Below are 24,781 nucleotides of genomic sequence, written 5' to 3'. Positions count from 1 at the left end.
GTTTGAAGGATTCCGAAAATAGTAGGTTAAACAAACAGGTGCTGGATTGGTGCTAGGGTCACATATATTGTGAGTGATAAATATGAAGGAAAGCTGGTATTACTATCAGTTTGCTGCTTTTCACAAGACAGAAAATGAGGTTCCGGTGCCACAATATCTACCAAAACTAGACGCTGAATAGACAGTCGACCTGCAAATTAGAATTGATTTTAAATAGAAAAAGTTAAGCAGACATAGGATTTCCATTTCTACCACATTTGTAACAAGTGAAATGCTCTGAAGGAATTTAAAAAAACAAAACAACCACCATGAGGAATGTGTTTGCCCCAGTTCATTAATACGTGTCCCAATGAGTTTAAGAGTGTAATATCCCTGTATTACTTGAAAATGAAATAAATACTTGCACGGTAAGAAACTCAAGTATAATTTGAAAATGCATCCTCTGACTGTAATGGAAAAAAAATCCAAATCTTCAGTACACAGGATATTGTTCATTAACATTGAGAATCTATTGCTGGAGCTACTAAATATGCCACACAGGATTAGGTGCCCAGCATCCCCTGCTGCTCCAACCAAATTGCATAAGGCAAAAAAAAAAAAAAAAAAAAAAAGGTCTTTTTACAGGAAGCAGGGGGGAGATGAGGCCAGTGGAGCAGACACCGGGGCTTGGCTCCTCAGTGTGGCTGGCCCTGGTCCCACCACCACGGTGAAGGAAAGCTCTCCTGGCAATGGAAGAGGAGCCGCCTGAAATGAGAAACAGTGAGCCCAGTCCTGGCATTTGGTTTGTGTTTATTAAAGGCACCAGCCTAGGAGAGCTCAAAGGGAAGGTAAAGGCTCCTGCTGTTTTTGGTGTTTAAAAGCATGCTGAAGTTTTTGTCTAGGGAAAACAAGAACACCACTGAATCCTTCTCAGGTAGCTCTAGGGCTTCCTCACTGGCTGCAACGCTCAGGTGACTGAAGACATGTATTTCTTTGTGGCTGACATTGTACTTCTGAATATTTCACTAGCCCACCTGAACATACCTGCTTCTTTCAAAGTGCTGCATTTCTGATAGTTGGACGTCCGCAGTGCAGGGGCCCTGACATTATACAGCCTTATTTTCTCAATCCGGGAGTCAAAAACTCGCAGAAAAGGGTCCTTCTCTTCCCACTGGGAGATTATCTTATTGTCTATGAAGGTTGCAAACATCTGTGTTTCAATGAAGTGTGAAAGGAATGGGAGGTAAGGCTCGGGTTGGTCCGAAAGGAAGGAAGCCTGGAATACAGAACAGCTCGTTAGTGCCACGTTCCCGCCTGGCGTCAACACGACAAGCTGTCCTGCAGCAGAGAACCGACCCAGCAGCCAACGGGGAGGCTTGGACAAGGCCTCCCTACCACAAAAAACACCTCCTGGGGAGGGCAGGGCCCAGCTATTTGGCTCACAGGTGACCTCTTCGGTCAGGACCGTGAGAAATAAGCAGTCGGGGAGGCTTCTCGACAGCTAAAGGGAATATGGAGTTACTGAAGAAGTGCCTGTGCTGCCAGCTCTTTCAAAGCAGCCTAGCAGCTACCACCCGCAAGTAGGAGCCCTGTGAGAGCCACAGCAGACCGCTGCCATGTGTGCCCACTCGGAACCTCTGGTCTGTGCAACCCTGCTTAGGCCCCGACCGCTTATTAAGGTGTCATACATACATATCAAGGGGTGTACAGTGCTCTTCAGCTAATGCTCTTTTGTGAGGCTAAGCAGGACAATTAATCATGACATTCCAATTAAAATTGAGCGTGTGCCTAAGTCTCTGAGGTTTGAAAACCCTAACCTTATCAGCCCATTTTATAGTAGCATTACTAGCAGAGATTGCCCAAACAACCCCCTCCTTTTGAATGCTGCACTGTTCAATGCCTAAATACAAACAAGACCAATAAAAGGCATGGCAGCTTTTTTTTTTTTTTTTTAATCAAAACCTGAATCAAATCAATATTTAGTCTGTTCCTGACTGTTTATCCCTGTAACATTCTCCTTGGAGAAGGACTTGTATCTGAAAAAGCTGATGGCTAAGAGCACTATCTACTTTGCAGAGTCACTAGAAAATAACAACTGTGCAAGCTTCCAAATGCTTCTCATTCCTCTTGCTGGCCCACAGTCAGTTTATCTCCCCATTTCTAATCTCAGCTTCCTTTTCACTCCTGTGTACACACTACAAGGGAACCGTAACAGCACTCTTCTGCCGTAACGATGTGGTAACCTTCTACAGAACAACACTACTCATTAACAAAAAGCCCTACTGCGAGATATAGGAAACAAGAAAGACTGGATTTGGGTTTTGTCTCATATGTGCACCTCTCCTCTCAGCAAAGAAAAGAGGGGGAAAAAAAAAAAAGTCACTTCCCATTGCTACCCTTCCACCAAACCCACAGAAGAAGCCCCATCAGCTGGACAGACCCCTGCCAGCTTAGTTCATATAAGCCAGAATGGCTCTGACCGGCTCAGTGGATCTGCACCACGTTACTTGGGCAGGCAGTCTGGCCCTCTGTAACCAAAACGGACAAATCTCTGCCAGGCAGATGAGGAATGGTGGATTAAAGAGTACCTAGGCTATATATACATAATACAGCTATTCTCCCCCTCTGTTCCCCAAAACACTTTCAGATGGAAAAATTAATACACAGCTATCTTTACTTTGTCAAAGTTTTGCATTTGTTCCCTGTTTGTCAGCCACGACTCCATATCGGGGGCAGCCTGAATGACGAAAGCCTCGTAGTCTGCAAACATCTGCGTGAAGCGGTTGGCGAAAACCTCGCGAAGCTGCACGTTCAGTTTGTAGTCCCTCAGCTCCACCTCCTCACACGGTAACTTCCCATGCTTCTCCTTCTCCGCGAGGGGAGCCGTGATGGTCATTTTTTCCATCGTCACGCCCGTTCTCTTGGCAAGAGCTTGCAGGCGGGCGATCGTCTCGTTGCCTTTCAGCAGCTCGTACATGTTGAGGGCATTGCCAGGGATGTTCCCGTTCTTCTTGTCGTTCACGAAGTCGCTAAGAACCAGGTTCTTGAGTTTGGTGGCACTGTCACTGCAGTGCAGGTTACCCTCCGGCGGGATCCCAAACTGCAGGAGAACCTCAGAGATTTCCTGGATAAACTCCAGCTTGTTGGGGAACTGGGGGAATTCCTCTGGCAGTTCGATGAAATGGTTATCGATGTCTACAAAGCACAAGTTTGCCTGAAATACAAAGAGAAGTTTCAAAACGGACGCTCAGCACTGAATTGGCTCCTCTGCTAAGTAGCCCTGTTTTCCCAGGGTGCTTCCAAACAAAAGGGTAAGAGCACACATATGCAGGAGACTTAAGCTGCGTTGTCTAGCCTGTGACATTTCAGATTTCAGTAAAGCTGGGGGCCAACTGGATGGCAATGATTTAACAAATAAAGTCTCCTGCCCCCTCTTTTTCTCCTGGGACTTGCAGATCCCAAACTTCCAACTACAAAGATGTGATATCCCCTCCCAGACCAGACAAGGACACATCAGCAAGCAGGATGTGCAGCACCACTTCTCAGCCCACGTAAATACTATTTGTGTGAATTGCTGCATCTCAAGGGCACGTTTATTTTACTAGGACCCAACTGCAAGAAACCTCTGTAGCTGTGCTACCAAGGAACAAGGTATTCAGTGAGAAAGATAATGCTGCTACGAGCAAAGCTATAGAAGAGGGTCCCATGCAAATCCTTTGGGATCGTGTCTGAGTATAGCTTGTCCACTGGAGGTCAAGCCCTATTTCCCCACTCCCCCCTACCCCCTACTTCGATGGAGGCTTTTAATCTTGGCAATTCCTCTGCCTGAGATTTAAACTGAGTGCTTTTAGACAGCTCTGCTATGCATGGAGATGGATCTCAGCCCATAAGATTAAAGGTAAGTGAAGATATGAATCTAGTAGAGCAGAGACTTTTACTAGAAAGTGTCAATGGGGGGATGGAAGAACCCTATATAAAAATTAATTACATTGCAAATGCACCCTCAGGAATAATAGCAGAATGAAACACAGTAATTGATCTTCTGAACTGCGGCTTACAGCTGAAATTCTCTGAGTGCACTGTGCCGAATAAAATCTTAAACCGGGTCAGATTCCCAAGGTGCTGAGCTCCGAAGGGTTTTACCCTGGCATAAAGCTGCAGAACGAGCTGCAGGAACCCACAGGGCAGCAGCAGCAGGTCTTTGTCAGCCTGACTTGGCCATTAGCACAGCTCCTCCACCTTCTCCAAGGCACTTCTACTGTTCTTCTCACCAAACACTGTAGACTAATCTTCAGATTACATGAACAGAAAGGACGTATTTTCCTCCTTTAGCAGGACAATCCATTCCACAGCAAACATGGTTATATTTTGGATATTTCAGGGATGTGTTTGACATTAATCACCTTTCACACAGATACTTTAAAGGGTATTAGGATTCATTTAATAAAGCAGAAGCGTCCCTTCAGCTTACTTTTTCATAATGAATTTGGACTGTACAAAGAAAAGCATTTCTTCATACAAAACAATTTGCTTTACTTAACTATACAGCTATTAAAGAGTTGTGGTATGCGTCAGTACAGTTCTTTAGCTTAGGGACTGTCTTCTTATCTATTTCATTTCAAAGGCTTTTTAATTTCAGCTCTGCATATCATTTACAAAATTTGAAAAATGAGATTTGGATTCAGAAAACCCTTGGGGAATTGGTCTCACTTCTCTCTTCAAAAACGTCTGATGATTAAAGTTAATGCAGAGAGATTAGTAACCTTAAGACAGCACGATGGCCAGTTGCTAGCATTTTTATCTCTAACAAACAAATGGTTTATATTTAGACCAAGAGCTTGAAAAGCTAGCCCCTGGCCTGAACAATAAAGGAATGCTAAAAGCGAACAGCGCTTCATCACCGCTTCATCACATGTTGAAGGATTTTCTATTTTTTATTGTCTAGAGGTATTTGCGATTCAAGATCTTCCCTGTTCAATACCCTTTCTTTCTTTCCCTCTCCCACAGTTATTACTGGACCTGTGGTGTTCATAAATGCTGTGCTGATATTTTTCACTCATTTGTTAAACATCGTAACAGAGGGGTGGGGTTCTACCCCACTATTACTCTTTCCTCACTGGCAATATTTAATTTGTTATTCCAGTGATACTGTAAGCCCACCACATTAAAATTTTAATTTAGGGAAAATGACAGCTTAATTTGCTAACTAAAAGCATATGACTAATAATTTTAAAAATCACAGTAATTATGTAATATTAGCATGGTTTTACTGAAAAGCATAGCTACATACCAGCTTCGTTTCCACACCACTGCAAATTTCAGGCAATTGAGCCATTGCATCCACGAGGTAAGACTGGACTTGTACTGTTACGTGCCACCTAGGCTAATAACCAGTCACCTCCACCTAATACTTAAAACAGACCTTTCTTAAAACCATATTGTCCTTGTCCTGTGTTTATCCCTCCACTTTCACAAGCAAACTCCCCCTCCTGCATATTCTCCTCTGCTGCTGCTCCCACCTGCCTTCTCAGTAAGAGCATATAAAGCAAGCCTTAGGGACTTTGGCCCCAGGAGGGGTCCCGGCATGGAGCTGAGCACAGCCGTGCCACGGTCACGAGGTGTTACAGTCATACAAACAGTTATCCTTAGGGATCTCACTGATTTTAAGTAGAAATGCAAGTTAAAATGCATGGTATGCTCAAGAGAGGTGTCCAGTCACCATCTTGAATGCAGACAGGCTAGCAATATCCCAAAGACTTTGCAGTACGGAGAGTGATCAGTGGCCAGGTTAAAATGCAAAGCAGTTTTAATCATCTTGCTCAAATTTTCAGGAGAAAAATTTCTATTTCCCTCTCCATCACCAGTGACTAACACCTAGATGAGGAGGATGACCTTTTCTTCCTTTTTTTCTCTGGGGAAAAAAGTGATAGACCAGGAAAAGTTTTCAATTCCCATTGCAAGGGAGGACTGAAGATCTTCAGTCAAAGGACCATCATTGGAGTGAGTCAATATTTTTAAAGTATGCATGTGTGTATGCCTCTTGGTGGTTCACAGGCACGGTATTAATGCAAACCTGGCTTGTTTGAGGCCAGGATGCTGGTCTAGTAAGAGACCTTAACCCATCCAGGAACACGTGGGCTCACCGTGGGTGGGACAAGGCTGGCAGGACGGGATATGCTTCTCAGCAGCAGCAGGTGGTCAGGGACAGGTTTACACCTTCTAGCAACTGCACCTGAGATCCAGATTCATAAAGACCATCCCCAGATGAAACACTCTTTAGCCCTCTGTCAATAGGACTGTGATGCTGACAAGGAGTAACAGAACTCGGTGAAGTATGTGATGTAGGCAAAGCAGAGAAACGTTCAGCATCACAGCAAGAAGCAGACGGAAAAGCATTTAGAAGTCAATGCAATTAGCAGAACTCATTAAATTCAGAAAAGGACCAGGAAGGGTTGCAGAGGCTTCCCCCATGACCTCACTCCTGCTGGCAAACAGTCTTCATGGTGCCAAAGAAGCGTCCTAATGCCAGGTATGGCATTTTCCAGCAGCGATTCACACAAATATTAATAACACATTTCAGGATAGCAAGACCAAAGACAAGACACTGACCTCCTGAGGCAGCTCCAGCTTGGAGCGGTCGGTTCCCTCCTTGGACTGCAGCCCCATCAGGTAGGGAACGGGAGCATCCAGAAAATGGAGAAGAGAGGCAGGAAGGATGGGGACGTACACATGCTGCCACTGAAATGGGAACAGCAGCGTCGTGATCCCCTCTGCCACTGTCATCAGACGCTGATAATCTAGTCAGGGAGAGAGACAGACATTAAATTATCTTTCTGTGTTTCGCTTTTGAAATCTGGTAGGCAAGGACATCAGTGACAAAACAAGACAGAAACCATGTTTATATGGTAAGATGTTCTTTTGAAAATGAGACAGTACTTAAAAGCCTTAAACATTATTTAATTCGTCAAAACTCATTAGCCCCAGGAAGAAACTGATGAACATAAGTATTCATATCTTATCTAGATCTTTTCCATCGTTAAATTAATTTATCAGAAGTATACCAAAAGTTCTCTCTAAATTGCAGGATAATAATACTCTGATTCTATAAAAAGCATGTATTTTAACAAGGGAAAAGGGGAAAAAAAAGAAGTTAACTTCAAGGAAACATTGTGGTAAGACTTTCTTGCTTCCTCCTGCCTGTCTGCTTCTGCTCCACTTACTACTAATTCTAAGGCTGAGTGTGTTTTCCAGGAGACTCACCTTGGTCACATACCAGCAGAAGATTATAGTCCCTAACTGTTCAAAAGCATTATTTTAAAAGTAAAATCCAAACAGAAGCCTAACAGAAATTTAGTTCTTAAAAATATTCTGTAGAGGTAGCATTGTATTGCATTATTTTCCCAAATTTGCATTTAATTCACTAGTTTATTGCTTTGCAATGTTTTGGTTCAAGTAAACATGTTATTTTTTTTTAATTAAAATTTAATTTGATCCAGCTGAGCTGCAAGAATATTTCACAATTTGGATATAAGCAAATTATTTCTCAAATATCCATCTGGCATCATGCAATACCACAACCTATTTATTAATATAAATGAGGGAATCTGAATGTGAGAATACAGTTTAAAAAAAAAAAAAAAATCACATGTTGGTATTAAAGAGATGGTCATCCTTACAGCAAATCTCAAACTGCAGACAATTCATCAGGAAACAGGTAATGACCCCTGGGTCTTGTATGCTGCTGGTGAATGTGAAACCACCTGGTTGCTTCTACTCCACATTACAGCAGCTTCTGCGTCACACAGACAAGCAGGAGAGTCAGTTCTGACTCCCATCCTGGGGCTCCACCACTTGTGAAAGCTGCTCTATTATTCACAAAATGAGTTGTTCCTCGCACCTTCAGTGCATGGGTACACCATCAGTAACCGGCAAGAGCGGCAGAAAGGATGTCTCTACTATGGCTGTATCCAAAACCAGTTCTCATCAGTGCCAGGCAAGTCTCATGAGCTTTGGCTTGAGCAACCAAAAGATTTTCAACCTCACGAAGACCAGATCCTTGGTAACACTTGAGTCGTTGCCCATCTCTCCTAGCCCCTCTGCCCCACTCCATCAAATTAAAGATACATGTATGAACACTCTGGTTTTTGGGTCGGGTAAGAAGGCTTTTCTCCTTGGCATGGACAGGAACCCAGCCTGGCCCTTCCCGCCTCCTGAACAAGCCAGCCTGATACCGTGGCAGACATCAGCGACAGCAAAAGCACTGTCACCTGACACTGCTCTGCTATTAGGAGGTCACTGGGAAGATGCACTTGAATAAATATGCAAATTAAACCAACAAATTGCATAACCCATTCTCCTTCTTGCTAAGCACTTCTCTGTGGAAAACCAGCCCCGATCTGCAGAAGGTCAGCTGGCAGGGCAAAAACATTTTTCATTTTGTCTTACTAATCGCTAGTCACTCAATCTTCAAAATGATTTTCATGCATACAAGTCAGTCTCAAGGTTACACCTCAAAACCATTCTTAGCTACAGATCAGCCATTTATGAATCTCCCCCTATGCAACGGTCTATAATTAGACATGTCTTGTTGAGGAGCACTTAAACAGGATCAACTTCCAACACCTACCGCTGAAGCTCAGGCGACTCATAACATTTCAACATAACAAAAGCTTTAAAGGGTAAAACAAAATTTAAAAAAAATCAAATACAGAAAGTAGCATCTCTTAGTATGCATGAGACAGTTTTTAAGACTGTTCTGATCTACATAGCCATGTGAAGTAACAGGTCTTCACAGCAACATTGCAAGTATCTTTTTGGACGAGGGCATTCAACTCCGGAAATGCATGCTCACTTTTCTTTGATGCTACTGATAATATTTAAACATGGTCACTAGCACAGTTTTGTAACCAATTTACTAGAGGAAAGCTGATTTTAAGAAAACTAGTGATGACCAAATTATTAGGCAATTTAACAATGCTTGTTACAGGTTAGCAGAGATAAAAACCATTTATGTACCCAACAGTTTTCACTGAAGAGAAGGAAGTTCCCAGGTTCTTCCAGAAAAATAGCATTTAAATAAACTGGAAATGGTTCTTTTGATGCATGTTTATTTTCAAGCCTGTACAAGTTTAGACACCTGTCCTGTAAGGCATAAAGTCTTTTTTGATGGAGAGATTCTTATACTATCAGCATTGGAGGGAAGCTTACGTGGTTACTGAGGACAACCTGGAAACAAAGGATTCTTCCATTTCCCCAAACCAGAGAGAAAAAAAAGCCGGGGGCGAGGGGGGAGAGGAAGGAGAGAAAGAATGGAAGCAGATGGAAAAAACAGGGTTTGTAGAGACTCTGCCTGCTTGCATCACGGGAGAGAGAGTTTCCAGATCCTCTCCCACCAACGCTACTAGACTTTGATAACAATCTCTGACTGCAAGCAAAGTTTTGGCTGTTATTTTATGAATGACAGGCCCAGGTAAGAAAACTATTCTCTGATCCTACTCCAACCTTTAGAGCTAGAACAGGGGATTAGATAGTATTCACCCGTTCAGGGAGTGTCTTTCGAGAAAGGCCTGTCTGTTGAGCAGAATGAGGACATAACAGTCCTGCTTTCTTTACATTTGACATCAAGAAACATCCAGAAAAGATATAAAAAGTAAAACCACTGTCTGGGTGACATCCACAGAAGGTTACAAACTCAAAGTGATGAATGGCTCAAATCAAGGCAATTTCCTGAGATCTGTGAAATAAATCTTTTCCTCTTCGCGTGGCTCACCTGCCACACTGGACACAGCAAAAGGCCCTGCGATGCCAACAAGGCTACTACTGACTGCTTTAAATTGATGAGCAGAAGGTCGCAGCGCAACGTGATGGCCCACAGCAGCAACTGCTGCCAGCAGAACAAAGACCTGATCCATGAAAAATCATCTCTGGGTACAGAAATAAGTAGTGGACAGTGGAGACCTAAGTTTGGGGCAGTGCCCCCTCTTCTCTTTTCTGCACAGCCCAGGACAGTGGAGAAAGGACCCAGAAGATCTGGAGACTTACTGAATGTTCCAAGCACATATATATGTGCAGTTGGGCTTTAGCTTTAAATTTCTCTTACCCTAGATCTCCTTTCCACCTGATTGCTCCATCTCTCTTATTTGCATTGCTATATCCCTCTCTTCCTTTCAGTTTCCATTTCTCCCCACTCCCAAAGTGATGATATCTTATACCACAGTATTTATTTTGCTTGGCAGCTTTACCTGCATCCTTAGCCCCACCTTCTTGGGATGGCCAACTACCCTGCCTTCTCGAGGACAAGGAACGTCATTGAGCGCAGCCCTTACAGCAAGTTCTTTGTGTTCAGAGTTAGACCTCTAATTCGTACACGGGACATTTTCCAAGAGAAACTGCTCAGGGAGGATAATCCCAGGGCAAAATGGCCCCTACGGCTTCTATTGCAACTTGCTGCCTCCTAACAACCGCCTAGCTGGATTTGGCACCGGTCTGTCTCTCACACTTAACCTTCTCCTTAAGTGAAGAAGAGGGCAACAGAGTTGAGTTCAAAGACTTTGGATCCAAACCCTTGTTCTGGCAGCATCTGCTGGGGGCCCTTGGCCAAGTCCCTGTATCTCGCTTCCCCGTCCAGGACAAGTAACCGCAGCGGGGAACCACTACCGCTGCGGGCTGGCAGTTCTACTGCACGAGCACCACATTTCAGCCACACTTTACAAAGGTCTGGAAATATTCACACGGCTTGCAAGACACAACTTAAAATGCAAACCCTGAAAGATTCCTGTACAATTACGAATCACTATTTTGTGCTAGAAATGGAAATGGTTTCAGTGTTTGAACATCAACTCAATATAAATGTTTTCCTGAAGGAGGATAAAATTTGACAAACATTTGTCTTGGTGTTGATTCTTCATAATATAACAACAGGACAATAACCAATCAGCATGATATTACAACAGCTACTGTGCATGCAGAAAGATCTACCCCAAAGAGCTTACAGTCCAAACACAGGCAGTGACTGACAAAACAAATCAAAATAATCCTTTTCCTTTCATTTTATAGATTGGGTATAGAAGCTCTGAGATGTTAAGAAACTCACAAAGCTCAAGATAAAAATTGCTTTTCCTGCTACAAAGGACTCTGATATCTCAAAATCCTTTCCATGCTGCAGCAAAGCAAAACCAAGATCCTTTGAGAGGGGGAAAGAGGCATCAACGTTACCCCTGCCCAGAATTGCTAAGACCTCCCTTGTTCAGGTGCTACCTTCCAAACGGGTTCAAATCTTTGGTCATAATCCAGCTGAAGAGAATTTCACCTTGGACCTTCTCAGCAAATGCCCAATCACAGGATTTTTTAGCACAAGATATGTGTCAGAGCACACACGTGCTCATTCAACCCAGAAATGCCGTTCTGTGATCAGTACGCTCTTCTCCCAGCTTCAACACACCCAGTCTTCCTGATGAAAGAACAATTTGGCAGTTATCCAGCTCTCTGTTCCAGTAACCTACCAAAGGCAACGTCAGAAGCCTACTGCAGAGCTGGAGTCTCAGCCTAGAGCTTCTAAATCCAGTACGATGCTTCAAAAAAATTGACCACGCCTCCTCTTTCTTTTCCTTTTTAAGTCCCACTTCACATACAATTTGAAAGCACTTGGAAGCATTTGAAACGATGAGTTACCTGGAGACCAATTCCTTTCCTCTACTGCTTTTTGAACATGCATGAAGTACAACCACAGCTTTGCGAAGCCATGTGTTTAAATAAGTATCCTGGACGACGATAATCAGATGATGTTCTCAAAAAGTACTTTGTCGAAAGGAAAAAAACAATTTTAAGCAATAGCTTTAAACAAAACAAGGCCACCAACAGAGAGAAAAAGAAAATTTTTTAAAAAATCAATGAACCTTAATGACTAAGAGCTAATTCTTCAGAGGGACACACCTGAACAAGCTTTAAAACATTCTTGTAACTAATAGCTTTTCCACATGCTACCTCTTCAGTCAAAGTCTTAAAAGCAATTGCTATTCAACTGCTACTTTTTGTAACAAGATACAGATTATCTCAGCCAGGTACCTTGGAAAAACTGGAAAATAAAAATTAATATTTTGCTCTGAGCATGAGTCAGGAACGGTGCACAACAGTTATGAGATCTGTCTAGTGTCTTAGTACCCTCAAACCTATGATGTTTATATATAGCATACTGCAGATGAAAAAAGAAATCTGAAATTCACATCTGAGACAAAAATTGTTTATGAAAGCAAATGGTTTTCAAATCAGATCTCACTAGCTCCACAGAAGCAAGGCATGCAAGTCTCACAGACTTCAAAGCGCCCTGAAAGCTTCCATCTTTCATGTGGTTCACATACTGGCAGCTGCGATGACTGACAAGCCAGACCAGGTGACTTTCAGATAAAATGCACAAAAATTCAGGAAACGTTTATTCGCCACAGAAATTACCTTGCAGCAGTGCTGCCTTCAGGGAACTTGGCCAGGTCAGCGACACGGGGCTGTAACCAGCAGCCAGTCCCGGGGAACGACCCACGCATCTCAATGCCCTTTATGTCCCACAGAAGAGGGGATTTACCAGCGAGCGACACAGCACATGAGTTCGAAGACAGAAGCAGAGTGGCAATTTATGCGAATCTGAAAATACGTATTTTCAACAGGATGATCAAGACGAGCCTGCATCCAACTGCCTGAACTAAGAACGAGCCTCCCAAACTGGGGGTCAGCCCTGCCCCAAGGGAAACATCCTGAGGCCGATGTTCACCGAAGCACATTCTTCCCATTTTCCCTTGTTGGCACACGCTTACTGGGGAAAAAAAATAACTTCCACTTCAATAAATTTCCATTTATACAATTTATCCGTGTCACAGCCTGCCACCAGTGGTTCAGTGTAAATTAGCTGCTGATTAAGAGCCACCTTAAGAATTAATTCACAGGAAAACCTGAATTAGCTCCCGTTACTGGCACGGTTAAGCCGCCGAGAGCAGGGAAAAAGTCTGTGACAGAGCTGACAAGGCGCAGCAGGACATGCGAAGATGCCTCTGACGATGCAGGGATACGGGGCTCGTCCCCACAGCTGCCGGGGCAGCACACGGGTTCCAGCAGGCAACACCTTTGCTCAAGACCGCTTTTGACTGCCGTGGTCCTTACCTGGCAGTTGCCATAGCTGGAATGTAAAGGCCAAATTTAACTCTCTCCCCCCTGGCTCCCCTGGGTTTCTTAAAAGGTAAAGATGTTTTATAATGGAAAAGAGTAAGATCCAATTAAAAAAAAAAAAGTGGAGAGGTGGTGGAGTGTGTGCCTGCGTGCATAGTGTTAAAAGCAGCTGTCAATCTTCCTCCACACTTCATTGTGACTACAAACTAGCGCGGGGCTACGGTACAGACCTCTACTAGCTGCTTCTCCTTGTTTCCAGCTGCTTTAAAAACTTGACTTTTCAGGCCATATTGACTTCAGCTAACAAAATTGAGCAACTTTCCATTAAAAAAAAAAAGGTTTTGTCTTTTGACCTACATTGAAAACCAAGAGGACATTTGATTATTTGATCATTCTATCCAATTACTTGTATCCTTTCCAGGGGAACATGCGCTGCGGTCTCCTCTGACTGCGGTACTGTTGAGGCTGTAACTCTGGGTCTCTCACAGCATAGACATATTTTGTCCCTGTGTAAATTGTTCACCATTAGCTCTGCAATAGTTTCCCATTGGTTATGATGAACACCAGTGGGGAGTTCAACTATTTAAATAACGAGCAGAAAAGAGCAAAGGTTTTCTACATAACTATTTGGTGTAAAAATGCTTTAAAAAGCCAACATATCATGCACATATTAGTTTTTAAAAAATGTCTCCCAAAACAGACATTGTAAGAAAGATCTTTCAGGCACCACCTTTTTATGGGCAATGACTACATATATGCATAGTAAATTGTATTATAATTTCTAAGATTGAAAAAAAATGCAAAGACTATTTCAATCTTTGAGGAGCAATTACTCAAGCCCTTTGAAAAACAACTTGGGAAATGCTCAAAATTATAATGAGAAGAAACAGCCTAAGCTCTAAGAAGTTTATCTTTGTCTCATCCACACATTCCCTCTCATGCTTAAATCCCTAGAAAGGCAGACGTACAAAACAGATTGCCGAGGTTTTCGCAGAGCCCACAGTTTAATTCATCTCTCTCCAGCAGACATCTCAGGCCAGTGGCGTTTTGTTACCGATCCTTGGGAAATTGTAGCAGCCATCACAGAGTGTTATTAACTTGGATGCTGCTGGAAGCCTGGACATTCACAATACCCTTACATTGCCGCCGTCGCATGGGAGAGCTGTGCTCTGAATAAAATAAAGGGCACTTGCAACGAGTATTAATGTCTAGAATTGAATAAACTATAATGAAACTACAACAGCAAGACTGTTTCATAAATGAAAGTCTGTAAGCCCCAAGCTTACACAACGTTACATATGTGCTACAGTGCCTTGTGTAGTGATAACAAGTATGACTCTATATCAGTTTTTTCTGCTCTATTGGGAGTCTCGTAGTTCTTGCGTCCTCCCTTGGAAAGCCACAGGAACACATCATAATCCAAGCTCTGAATTCTAGAGGACGAAGTTTATGAGGCTGCAAACCAAAGACTGCACCCTGAAGAACTGCAGGGGAAAAACACCTAATCCTGCCCTTGGTTTTCAAAGCCCCATTGTTAAAATTTGGCCCTATTCAAACTTAAAAGTATTCTCTATATGCAGGAAGATGTAACCTGTAGCCACAGGGGTTCTGCTTCTAGTGCTTTCAGGTAAAGCTTTCTGCGTCACCTCTGCAGGCCAAAGTCGGCACTGACAGCAGTCTATTACATCTACCCACCGGCAGTGATTTTGATTAACTCCCTGGAAGTCCACGCTGTCTCCATTAACAGTAAGGACTTGTCGTTTCAGTCTTGCCATTTAGGGTGCAAGCGCAGGTCTCTGCCAGTTGCCCAGCTATCCTCGCCTTGCTGCCTCTTTTGCCTTAACGCTGCAACAGCACCGTTTGCTGCTCCCAAGCCGCACAGATGTTTCATAGCTTCAGACTAAAATGCTTTGGTCATAGTGGCTTTTGCCCCAGAAGGACACAGTTATCCACATCAGCAGCTCCCAAACTGTGGTTTGTAAAGCCACGGTAAGAGCTCTGTAGCATCAGGCCGCTTTAACGTTTAAACCATATTGAGGATTAAGGTAGTTGCCTGCAGTCCAAAATGTTTGGGAATGAAACAGCTTAAAAAATGAGCTCAAAAAATAAGCTCTTACTCTTTTATGTCAGCCGCTCTACGCCCCTGCTTGAGCACCACAGCTGCAAAGGGAAGTTGCAGTCCACTGCAATCCCTCCATTTGCCCAAGTGATACGATACCACTCGCCACCATAAAGCACCATGAACAAAGCAACTAGATACCCAAAGTTTACTGTGGCTGCTACTGTCCAAACAGTTACCAACTGGTCCTGTCCCCACCGCAGAGCTGTGCCAGACACTCTTGTATCGTGCTGGGAACACATCCAGGGCAAGCTGGGTAAAGTCACCCAACACCCTCACCTCTTCAGTTAGTTGGATGCCTTTGTTCAGGCTGCTGGAAACATTATGCCTCAGCTACAGGGTTAAAAATAAACTTTTTAATCACCAACTCCTAGTTCACTAGAGAACAAACACTCCAGAAAAGCCAGTACAGTCTCTGTGCAACCTTCCTGCCAGCCCTTTGCTGCTATTATCAACTAGGTGCAACGCCACTTGATCACCATCCTTTCTCTGGCTGCCCACTGTCCATACTTGCCTATTAAGTTTGGAACTAAAGCTGTTTGACCAGTCAGGGTTGTGCAACAATTTATATTTTTCACTCAACTTTCCAAAAGAAGCCTTTATTCTTTAAAAAGAACAAATTTTTTTGGCAAGCTTGAATGAAAAGCTTCCTTCCAACAGGGCTAGGAGCACCACAAAACAAGTCAGGTTACATTTCCCACACGTGTCGTTAGCAGCGCTCTCACTGAAATATTTTGGTGAACTGAAGTAGGTTTTGGTCCAGTACTCTGATTTCTTGACTACTGTAGCGTTTCAGTGAATTCTGACTGTGAGTTCATAATGCTGCCTTGCTTGAAATTGCACCCTGTGGCAAGACCATCTTCTACTAATCTCTTACTGAGTTTGGGAAGGTTGCAGCAAGGCTAGGCCACTGCAAACATAGAGCAGCGAGTCCACTCTCTTTAAAGCAGAAAAGGAAGGAAGGACAAATTTACAAAATCACTCTCATTTGTTACTTTGGAACAAGACATAACGTAAGCCAAAAACTTTTTTTCATCTTTTGCCTTGAAAGAACTTAGGAGTTAAGAAAGCATTTCTCCCTGATGGATCTCAAAGCTTAGCGAGATTTCAGTAGTATCTAGCCTAGTTACATCTCAAATAGGAAAAGAGCTGCTTTGTTTTCCTCTTTCAGGAGTCGCAAGACTGACATTTAAAAGAAGTCACAGTGCATAATTAGCCAAGCACTCATCTGTCAGGATATGCCAAAACTGAGGCTTTGCACTTGACCTTCACTCCACATTCCTCACTTCTGGGAACCAGCATTACGATGCTATTTACATAATCACAGAATTTCCCTAATGCAACTGGATGCTTTTCCCCAAGCACCATCAAGTGGTGTCTATATTAGATAGGGAAGTAAAGGTCATGTCAAGGACATCCCTAGTAGATTCACCAATAATGGGGGGGCATCTGAATTTTGGAAGGTGGAGGGGATTAATTCTCACTATCTCATTTTTCTTAAAAAAAAAAAAAAAGCCTACAGTGAAAACAAACAAGTCAACCCTTAAATTATAGCCAGTAATTGGAAAAAAAACACTGATTTATCTAACTTCTCATGCCACTGAAAACTGAGTCAAAATTATTTAGTGGATATTTTGTATCTGTCTCAAGGACTATTACAAAAGTAATGCATGCACAGGTTGCTTTCCATCTGCACAAAATATTACTAACGTAATCTGGCAAGCTTATTTTTCCTAATGGTATTAGATTACAGTATAAAAAAAAAAAAAAAAAAATCGCTGTTTTCAGTAAGTCTGTAAGCAGGGACCAGGGTGGGAATGACAAGCAGAGATGGGGAGGCATTTCAGTGGTGATGCTGCTTAATGTTGAACGCCGGTGTCAAGTGGCAAAGGCAGCACGATTCAAACCGAGGAAGAAAGGGCTAAGCACGCGCACACAGAAGCAGAAGGGAGGGGAAAAGCAGCCTAATCAAAACTAACAGCAGGATTTCTGCTCATACTCAAGCCAAGAGCAGATAAAGCCCTTCATTTTTGGTTCTTGAAAGCAAACCCCTGGAGTCCATGTGGAGAAGTGCTCTGCAAAGAACTGACAATGCTTTGAATTCAGTCATTTTCAGAAGTATCACCCTCCATCCACCTCCCTGAACATTCTTCCCATTTTCGGTCATTTATTCATTAGTATTACTATTACACACTTACTGACCTTTTCTTTTATATGACAAACCCAAGAGTTCATTTTTGGAGCCTGAGGTTCGTTACCCATACTCATTTTACATGACTTCCCATCCTCTCCCTCCTCCCCATTTCAGGCTGCCTGATTTTTGAGATACTGCTTGAACCACATCTCTAGAGAAGTCTAGGTATTCACTATCTTCTCTTCATTAAAAGGTACGCATACCTCCTGGTTTCACGTTGTTCATTCTAGTCTCATGAAACCACCACCCTCAAACCTTTTACCTGAGGCCTATTTTACTAATTTAGGGTCAGCATCACAGAAGCCAACTGGGAACCCAAGTAATTTGGACAGATATCTAGTGAGACTTAGAGGAACCTCCAAAAACTCTGGACAATCCCTTGAAAGTCAGCAGGAAACTGGAACTTGGCTTGTTCAGGCTCTGCTGCACTGCAACACTTGCAGCACATACCTTTTTGGTACCCAGATACCACCAGGTTCAGACTCACAGCAACCAACATCATAACAGGAAACAGTAATAGGTGTGTAAAACCTCAGAGCTTGCCCAGCACTAACTCAGGATTCCCAAAACTTGTAGCAGAGTATTGCACTATTGCAGAAAGACACAACCAGAAGAGAAAAGGTACAGCCAGATTTTCAAAAGCTTGCTGGCATACTTCAGTGTGGACAGGCTCTGTGCAAGCAACTTCTACCAATTGTAGAATCATAGAATAGTTTGCGTTGGAAGGGACCTTTTAGGGTCATCTAGTTCAACCCCCCTGCAATGAGCAAGGACATCTTCAACTATATCAGCACCTCCAAGACCTTCTTGGCAGGGCTGCTCTCAATCCCTTCATCCCCCAGCCTGTACTGATGCTGGGGGTTGCTCTGACCCAGGTGCAGGACCCTGCACTTGGTCTTGTTGAACCTCATGAGGTTCACACGGGCCCAGTCCTCGAGCTTGTCCAGGTCCCTCTGGATGGCATCCCATCCCTCAGGTGTGTGAACTGCACCCCTCAGCTTGGTGTCATCTGCAAACCTGCTGAGGGTGCACTCGATCCCACTGTCTATGTGATTGATAAAGATATTAAACAGCACTGGTCCCAACACGGACCCCTGAGGGACACCACTCATCACCGATCTCCATCTGGACATGTCGAGCCGTTGACCACTACCCTCTGGATGTGATGATCTGACCAATTCCTCATCCACTCAACAGTCCACCCATCAAATCCATACCTCTCCAATTTAGAGAGAAGGATGTTGTAGGGGACCATGTCAAAGGCTGTACAGAAGTCCAGCTAGATGACATTGGTAGCTCTTCCCTTGTGCACTGATGTAGTCACTCCATCATAGAAGGCCACTAGGTGGGTAGCTAGCCTTTGCCAATTGCAACCTTAAGCACCTCAAAAAGAAGTACCAGCATCCTTGTTAGAAAGGTTCCCAAATATTCTCAAGTAGGACTACGAAGGGATGCCCTGTAACGCTACTCAGTTCCAGCCCAGCATTGAAGCTTCAGCCTCTAAGTGCTAAAAAATTCTAGTGCTTTTACCAGAACACATCCATTATACGGGAGGGAGGAAGTCGCACCAAACTTCAAAATGCTGCTGAAATTTGAAAAAGAAAGTAGCAAGAGTCTTTTCTGCAAGATATATTACTTTCTGCTGGTATTTTTGCAGAAGATAGGATTAGTTTCATGCTGTCTTGCAGCATGATCAAGGGCAATGTAAGGATAATTATTAAGTGAATTCTATTGCTGGCTGTCACAAGTGATAAATACAATGCATAATTAAACAAGCGGCATCTAGACTGCCTGGAGGAAACAATTATTTAGTGCTTTCATTAGGACAGACTAATTTCTCTCACATTTTTCCACTCCATTCTCATGTTTCACAAGTGTGCTGAAAATCAACAGCTTTGTATTAGCTCCTGTGGCTGCAGTTGCTCAGGAACTGCCCACTGGGAACAGACCCAAGACGCATCGTCGAACGAGTGCCCACCTTGCGAGTACAGAAGGATCTGCATCTCCAGAAGAACGCAGGTGAAAACCTGGACCAGGTTCTCCAGGCCCAGCAGCTCGAAGACTTCCCGCAGCGGGTAGTCAGAGAGTGGCAGCTCGTTGGGTCCAGGTCTCTGGCAAATGATGGGCTCATAAACCCCATAAAACTTCAGTGACCTCCCCGGGGGCGGCAGGGGCACCTCATAGAGGATGTTGTGGATGTAGCTCTCCAGGGGCAGAGGTGGTGGCTGCTGCGAGGTCACCGCCTTATAGAGCTGGATCAGGAACTTCTTGCAGGCTTGCATGAAGGGCAGAGGGGTGATGAGGCATATGCATTTGGAGACGTACAGCGTGTCTCTGCTGATGTCGTAGGAGTTGTACCGCTGGAGCTTGGCAAGGGAAGTGGCATCACCCTCGTCAATGCTGCTGGCCAGCGAGTCCATGCTGCATGAGGAGGAGGCACAGACGCTGCTGTATTGCTCTGCGTTGTGCATCTGGTAGAGCGTTTGCATGGCTGTGCAGATCTGCTTGCTTGTGACCTCCTCATAGAACGTGAGCACAAACCCGTATGTACGAGAGCCATCTTCTCTGGTGATGATGAACGAATGGAGTTGCGGATCTCTGTTATCTGCCTGCGTCCTAAAAGACAGCCCTTTGGGCATACACAGCTAAGAAAAGAAAAGAAATAGATATAGTTAACTAAGCTACAGTTTTATTTTGCTACTTTTGCTTTACAGGCTTTTTTTTTCCCCTAACGCATCATAACAAGCCATTTATCATTATAAATAATCCCCCTGAAAAGTAGCCCAAGAACAAACAGCCTAAAACTGATGCTAAAAAGAAGAAATACGCATGACTGAAGAAAAGAAAATAGATGGGTGATTTTTGGAGGGCATTAAGTCAATATGACTTATTTTCATTACTTGGTAAAATTATTTTCACTACTGAATAGCCTTTGTCTCATTTACTTAAAGCATCATATAAAAGGCATCCAGTTTTGTTCTCATTCATATATATTGTTCCCACAGTGCTCTAAAATCAGAGAGCCAAGGGAGCATCTGCATTAAAATCACAGACTTCTTGAAATTCTTTGATCTTCCCTAATTTTCACAAAAGAAGGCAAAACAATTGACTGACAGCTATTACATTTACTTTCTTCCTTAAGTGCTACAAAATAGCTTACATTGGAAGAAGGAAGGTGGGGGGGAACACCCAAAAATCTATGAAAGCCTTGTTTTTGATTTACCACTCAGCAAAATCTTTTGCAGTGATTCTACTACACTGGGTGTTTCTCTGAAACATAGCCCTAGTGATAACTTGAGGCATTTTTCCAGACATTCCTTAGGAATTCTATCAGCCATCTAATACAAAATAACAAACATCCAAGCAAAACTTGTTTGAATGTGCGTCAGCATGAAACTCCTTATGTTCTAGCTAAAATCAGTATGTTGATAAATGAGGAACTAAAGCTTCCTTTGTACCTTCCATCTGAAGAAATAAAAGGAAAGAGAGGGAGCTCCTCCTGTTCCAAAAGGCAACACTAGAAGCCAACTTTCCCAAGGCCTGTGAACCTACACACAACTGTATTCACCCCCTGATGTCTCACCTTGACCAATTCTTCTGATGGTGGAAGAGGTCAAGAGAAATAATTATATATTTTTTCGGGTATTCTGAACTTCATCGGTGCACCTTGCAGAGGCCGTTCGACAGCCAGATAAAGCTGCTACCAGCCCAGATGGGATTTAGGCAAGTGGTCCAGACTCTCTTCACTATGTGCTAGCAAGCCTCTAAGTTATCTAGGACAGCTCTTATGTATTCCTCTGAACGGTAATAAATAAGGAAATAAGTAACATGGAGTTGATAGAGGAATTTAATTCAGTTGATTGGCTTTGCTGACATAAACCATGAAATTGCAGCTTGAACCATTTTTGAACAGCAGCCTCATTTTTCATTCAAAAGGTTTATAGTTTTTATTGAGACATTAACAGCAGTGCCATGGTTAAGGCTTCTCCAGTAAAGAAGTAGTAAGAAAAATAAATTCTTGTTTCACACTTCATTTAAATTTGTTCTGCACAATAAATATCTCTTATCCTCATTTTTTGGCCGGCTTGCTTAATAAAAATTTATTTCTATAATGTGAGCATTCAGTGGCAGCTATAGCCTTATCAAATCCAATCACACCAAAATCATAGGTTTTAATCTCAATACTATCAAAGATTGTATTTTCTTCACTTTACAGAAAAATACCTGGATAAGCAAATTATATGTATGGTACAATCAAGAACAGATAAGCATCAAGGAAATTCAGATCAGCTGAGACAGTTTCAGAAGGCTGCATTAAATAAATTTCCTCCAAGCCTTAATTATTATTCCCTTGTCCTTTATATATTGAGTATACACATACAAAGGGGCACCCATCTATTAAGTTTCAGCCACAGCCTGGCATATACAGAATATTGACATTCTAAGACCCTGGCACAGAGACTGCCGCTGTCATTAGACCTACAAGAAGACACAGGAGAAGGCAGAGAAAAAAAGAAGAGGGAAAGCACCAAGGCAGGGAAGAACGACCCAAGAGTCACTTAAGAAGCTAAGATCATAAGGAAGAGCCTGTGCTCATTTTCCAGCAATACAGAAAGCTTCACATTTGCAGTTAATGCATAAAAACTTTAATCTTAGTGCCTTGGACATCAACCAGCTCCCATCTCGTCTGCGTTTGTCACACACGCCAGAGCAGAGTGTTGGGGAAGAGCAGCTTGGGACGTGCTGGAGGGGTGAAAGCTTTGCCTGCTGGTGAAGCTGGCTGGCTAACGGTGAGAAGGCAGGCAGTCACCTTTATTGCATCTGTGTATAAACACAGAAAACTGTCCAGGATTACTGATGAAAGGACAGGATTTTGGTTTTTCAGAGCATTTTACTATTTATATTTAAACCTATCTATCAGCAGAAAAACATGAAATTAAATAGTGCTTGCAATAAGGCTTATAATCAACACGGTTTGTAAAAACAAAAGGAAGCTGCACAAAACCAGACAAAAAGATACCAACTAATCCATACCGCATCTCTAGAAGTGATGAGTAGGAGATGCCCTTTTCCTAAACACAGAGGCAGGACACACACACGCTGTAACCCCTCCGTCCTTCAGCCATCATCAGTGGCAGGTACTTCTGAACCAAAAGGCCCCTCTGGCCCACTGCCCATTGACACTGGTTCACTTCTTCTCCGTTAGATCCTCTATTTCACTTTTTAAGCCCTTGTATATTTTTCATGTTCACAACACATCACAGCAGCAAGCTCCAAGGGGGTGGAGAAAAAGATGCTTTTGTTGGTATTAAAGCCTGCTCCTTCAAATTACACCAGGGAACCTTTAATTCTTTTATTTCTGTCCATGACATGTTAAATGCACAGTGCTTCCTTGGACTTCAGAAGTACAGGCAAGGATTTCTATACCTCGATGAACCAGAGGGCTAAAACAGGAGGTCTATTTCCTAAAAAAATTCACTGTCCTCTCTACTGAGAACTTCAGTTTGGTACAACGCATCACTTGCAGAATGGCCACAGAAGATAGCACATGACGTTGGGCAGGGATAATCACAAAAAGCAGTGGGGCGAAAGAAATACTTCCCTATTAAAAAAGAACTCTGTACTTTGATATATACTTTGCAAGGGAGAGAAAACATGACTCGTAAGGCAGAATGATTGCTTGGGACTTCAGGGGGTTATTTTTAAAGCGACAGGATGGTTTCAGAAGGCAATTGAAATTCCTTAGGCATTCAGCAAAGCCAGAGTTCTCACAAGTTAACCCTCAACGATTTATGCATTTTCTTCTCTGAGGAAAATTGCTTCTGGAAGCTCACATAAAGCAAACACATAGGCAGAACTAATACAGCAACGCAAGATCAGAAAGGCCAATAATTGCCTCAAGGGATTCTGTGGAGGTGGATATTACTTTAAACGATGTTTCAGATCAAAACAATAAAGAAGTTTTCCAAAAGATGATTTAAAAGACTATTAAATACAGCTGCTGTTAGTAAATGCGTTTTTTTTTTTCCTCTACAAGACACATTGCAAATGAAGGATGCGTTCTTCAGCTATTTGATTTCAGCTAAATGCAGCTCAGTTCAATTATTTTATTTTAATAGGTCTCTTGCTGGTTTTAGTCTTGCATTTTTGTCCGATAATATGATCGCACTTCATGAATACTAGACATTTTCAACTGTAATGTGAGACACAAATAACACAGCAATTCCAGCTGTTACCTTCTGCTGCCATATTCCTCCTGCTGCACACCCCCTACCACTTCTCCTCTGAACACCCTCAATTCAAAGGCAGAACCAAAAGGTGTAAGTAGCCTTGGTAGTTGCGATATTACCATCTCAACTGTGCTGAAGAAGCATCATTCCGAGTCCTTCATGCCTTCTGTATAAGCAAAGCGATGCAGAGACCTGCCCAAATACTGCACCGTTTCCATCAGTGCACCTTTGGAAGCAGAGGACAGAAATCCTCAGCTGTCAAACGAGTCATCAGGCTCATCTCCGCCTTTCTATGCGTGCGCAGTGCCGCACTCTGTGGCACACTGTATCAGCTCTCGGTGTCACTGCTACTGCCAGCTCCTGCATTTTCATGTTGAATACCTGGCACAATGCTAAAAAATTAAATTCAGTAGAAACTGAGATGAACTTCAGATTTCTACATCTGCATGATTGCAGAGAGAAGTTCCAGATGCATTTTTGTATATGCAAAAGCCTTTTTATTTGTGGGGGTTTGTGTGTTCTCTGTCTCTCTGTCTCCTGGGTGAGGGCCAGGAGATTCTCTTGACTTCACACCTGCACCATACAATGAGGTTGGTTCTGTTTTTGAAGTAGCTAAGTATGTAGTTCTACTCTTCTCAAATACGAAGCACATCTAAACTAGACTGGGGGGAAGGGGTTCACGAGTTTTCCAATTTTGAGTTTAACACAATACACATTTTTTAAAACAGCTGGAATTTGTAATATTGTTCAATGTTATTATTACAACTGTTTACTTTTAAGTTAGAAAACAAATAGCAATTGCTGTATTAGGAATTTTACCTCAAATACCAGTAATCTGTTGTCTTTGTCAGGACTCGTTCTTAGCAAGTGCTTTGATGATTTTGGAAACATCCTTTAAATATCAACTCTTTGGGAAAATTTCCACTGGATCATCAGTCTTTTAGTTGTCACTGCCCCCATATAAAACTCTAGAAACTGTTTTCTCCTCCCTCCCCTGTTCATTGGATTTAGCCACACAGACAAATTGACATCAAACTTAGCTGAGACGAAAGAGATGTCCAGAAGACGCATTGGTGCAGAGGTGCCACTGGAAGTGACTACCCAACA

The 24,781-nt window shown here is 42.9% G+C and overlaps 1 protein-coding gene across 1 annotated transcript in view; it reads right to left on the bottom strand.

Annotated features, from left to right (window-relative positions):
• Positions 1-24,781, bottom strand: part of LOC104617755 (DENN domain-containing protein 5B) — a gene marked incomplete at both ends in the record, with an annotated part of 51,288 nt that overhangs the window by 25,903 nt on the left and 604 nt on the right. Inside the window, 4 exons of the mRNA XM_010283163.1 lie at positions 1,024-1,255; positions 2,657-3,193; positions 6,589-6,776; positions 19,423-20,089. Coding sequence (XP_010281465.1) covers positions 1,024-1,255; positions 2,657-3,193; positions 6,589-6,776; positions 19,423-20,089 — 1,624 coding nt within the window. The remainder of the gene's footprint in view (positions 1-1,023; positions 1,256-2,656; positions 3,194-6,588; positions 6,777-19,422; positions 20,090-24,781) is intronic.

This window comes from Phaethon lepturus, unplaced genomic scaffold (genome assembly GCF_000687285.1).
Source record: "Phaethon lepturus isolate BGI_N335 unplaced genomic scaffold, ASM68728v1 scaffold1543, whole genome shotgun sequence".
NCBI lineage: Eukaryota > Metazoa > Chordata > Aves > Phaethontiformes > Phaethontidae > Phaethon > Phaethon lepturus.
The sequence above is the reverse complement of the archived record's forward strand: the minus strand, read 5'-3'. Positions and strand labels throughout refer to the sequence as shown.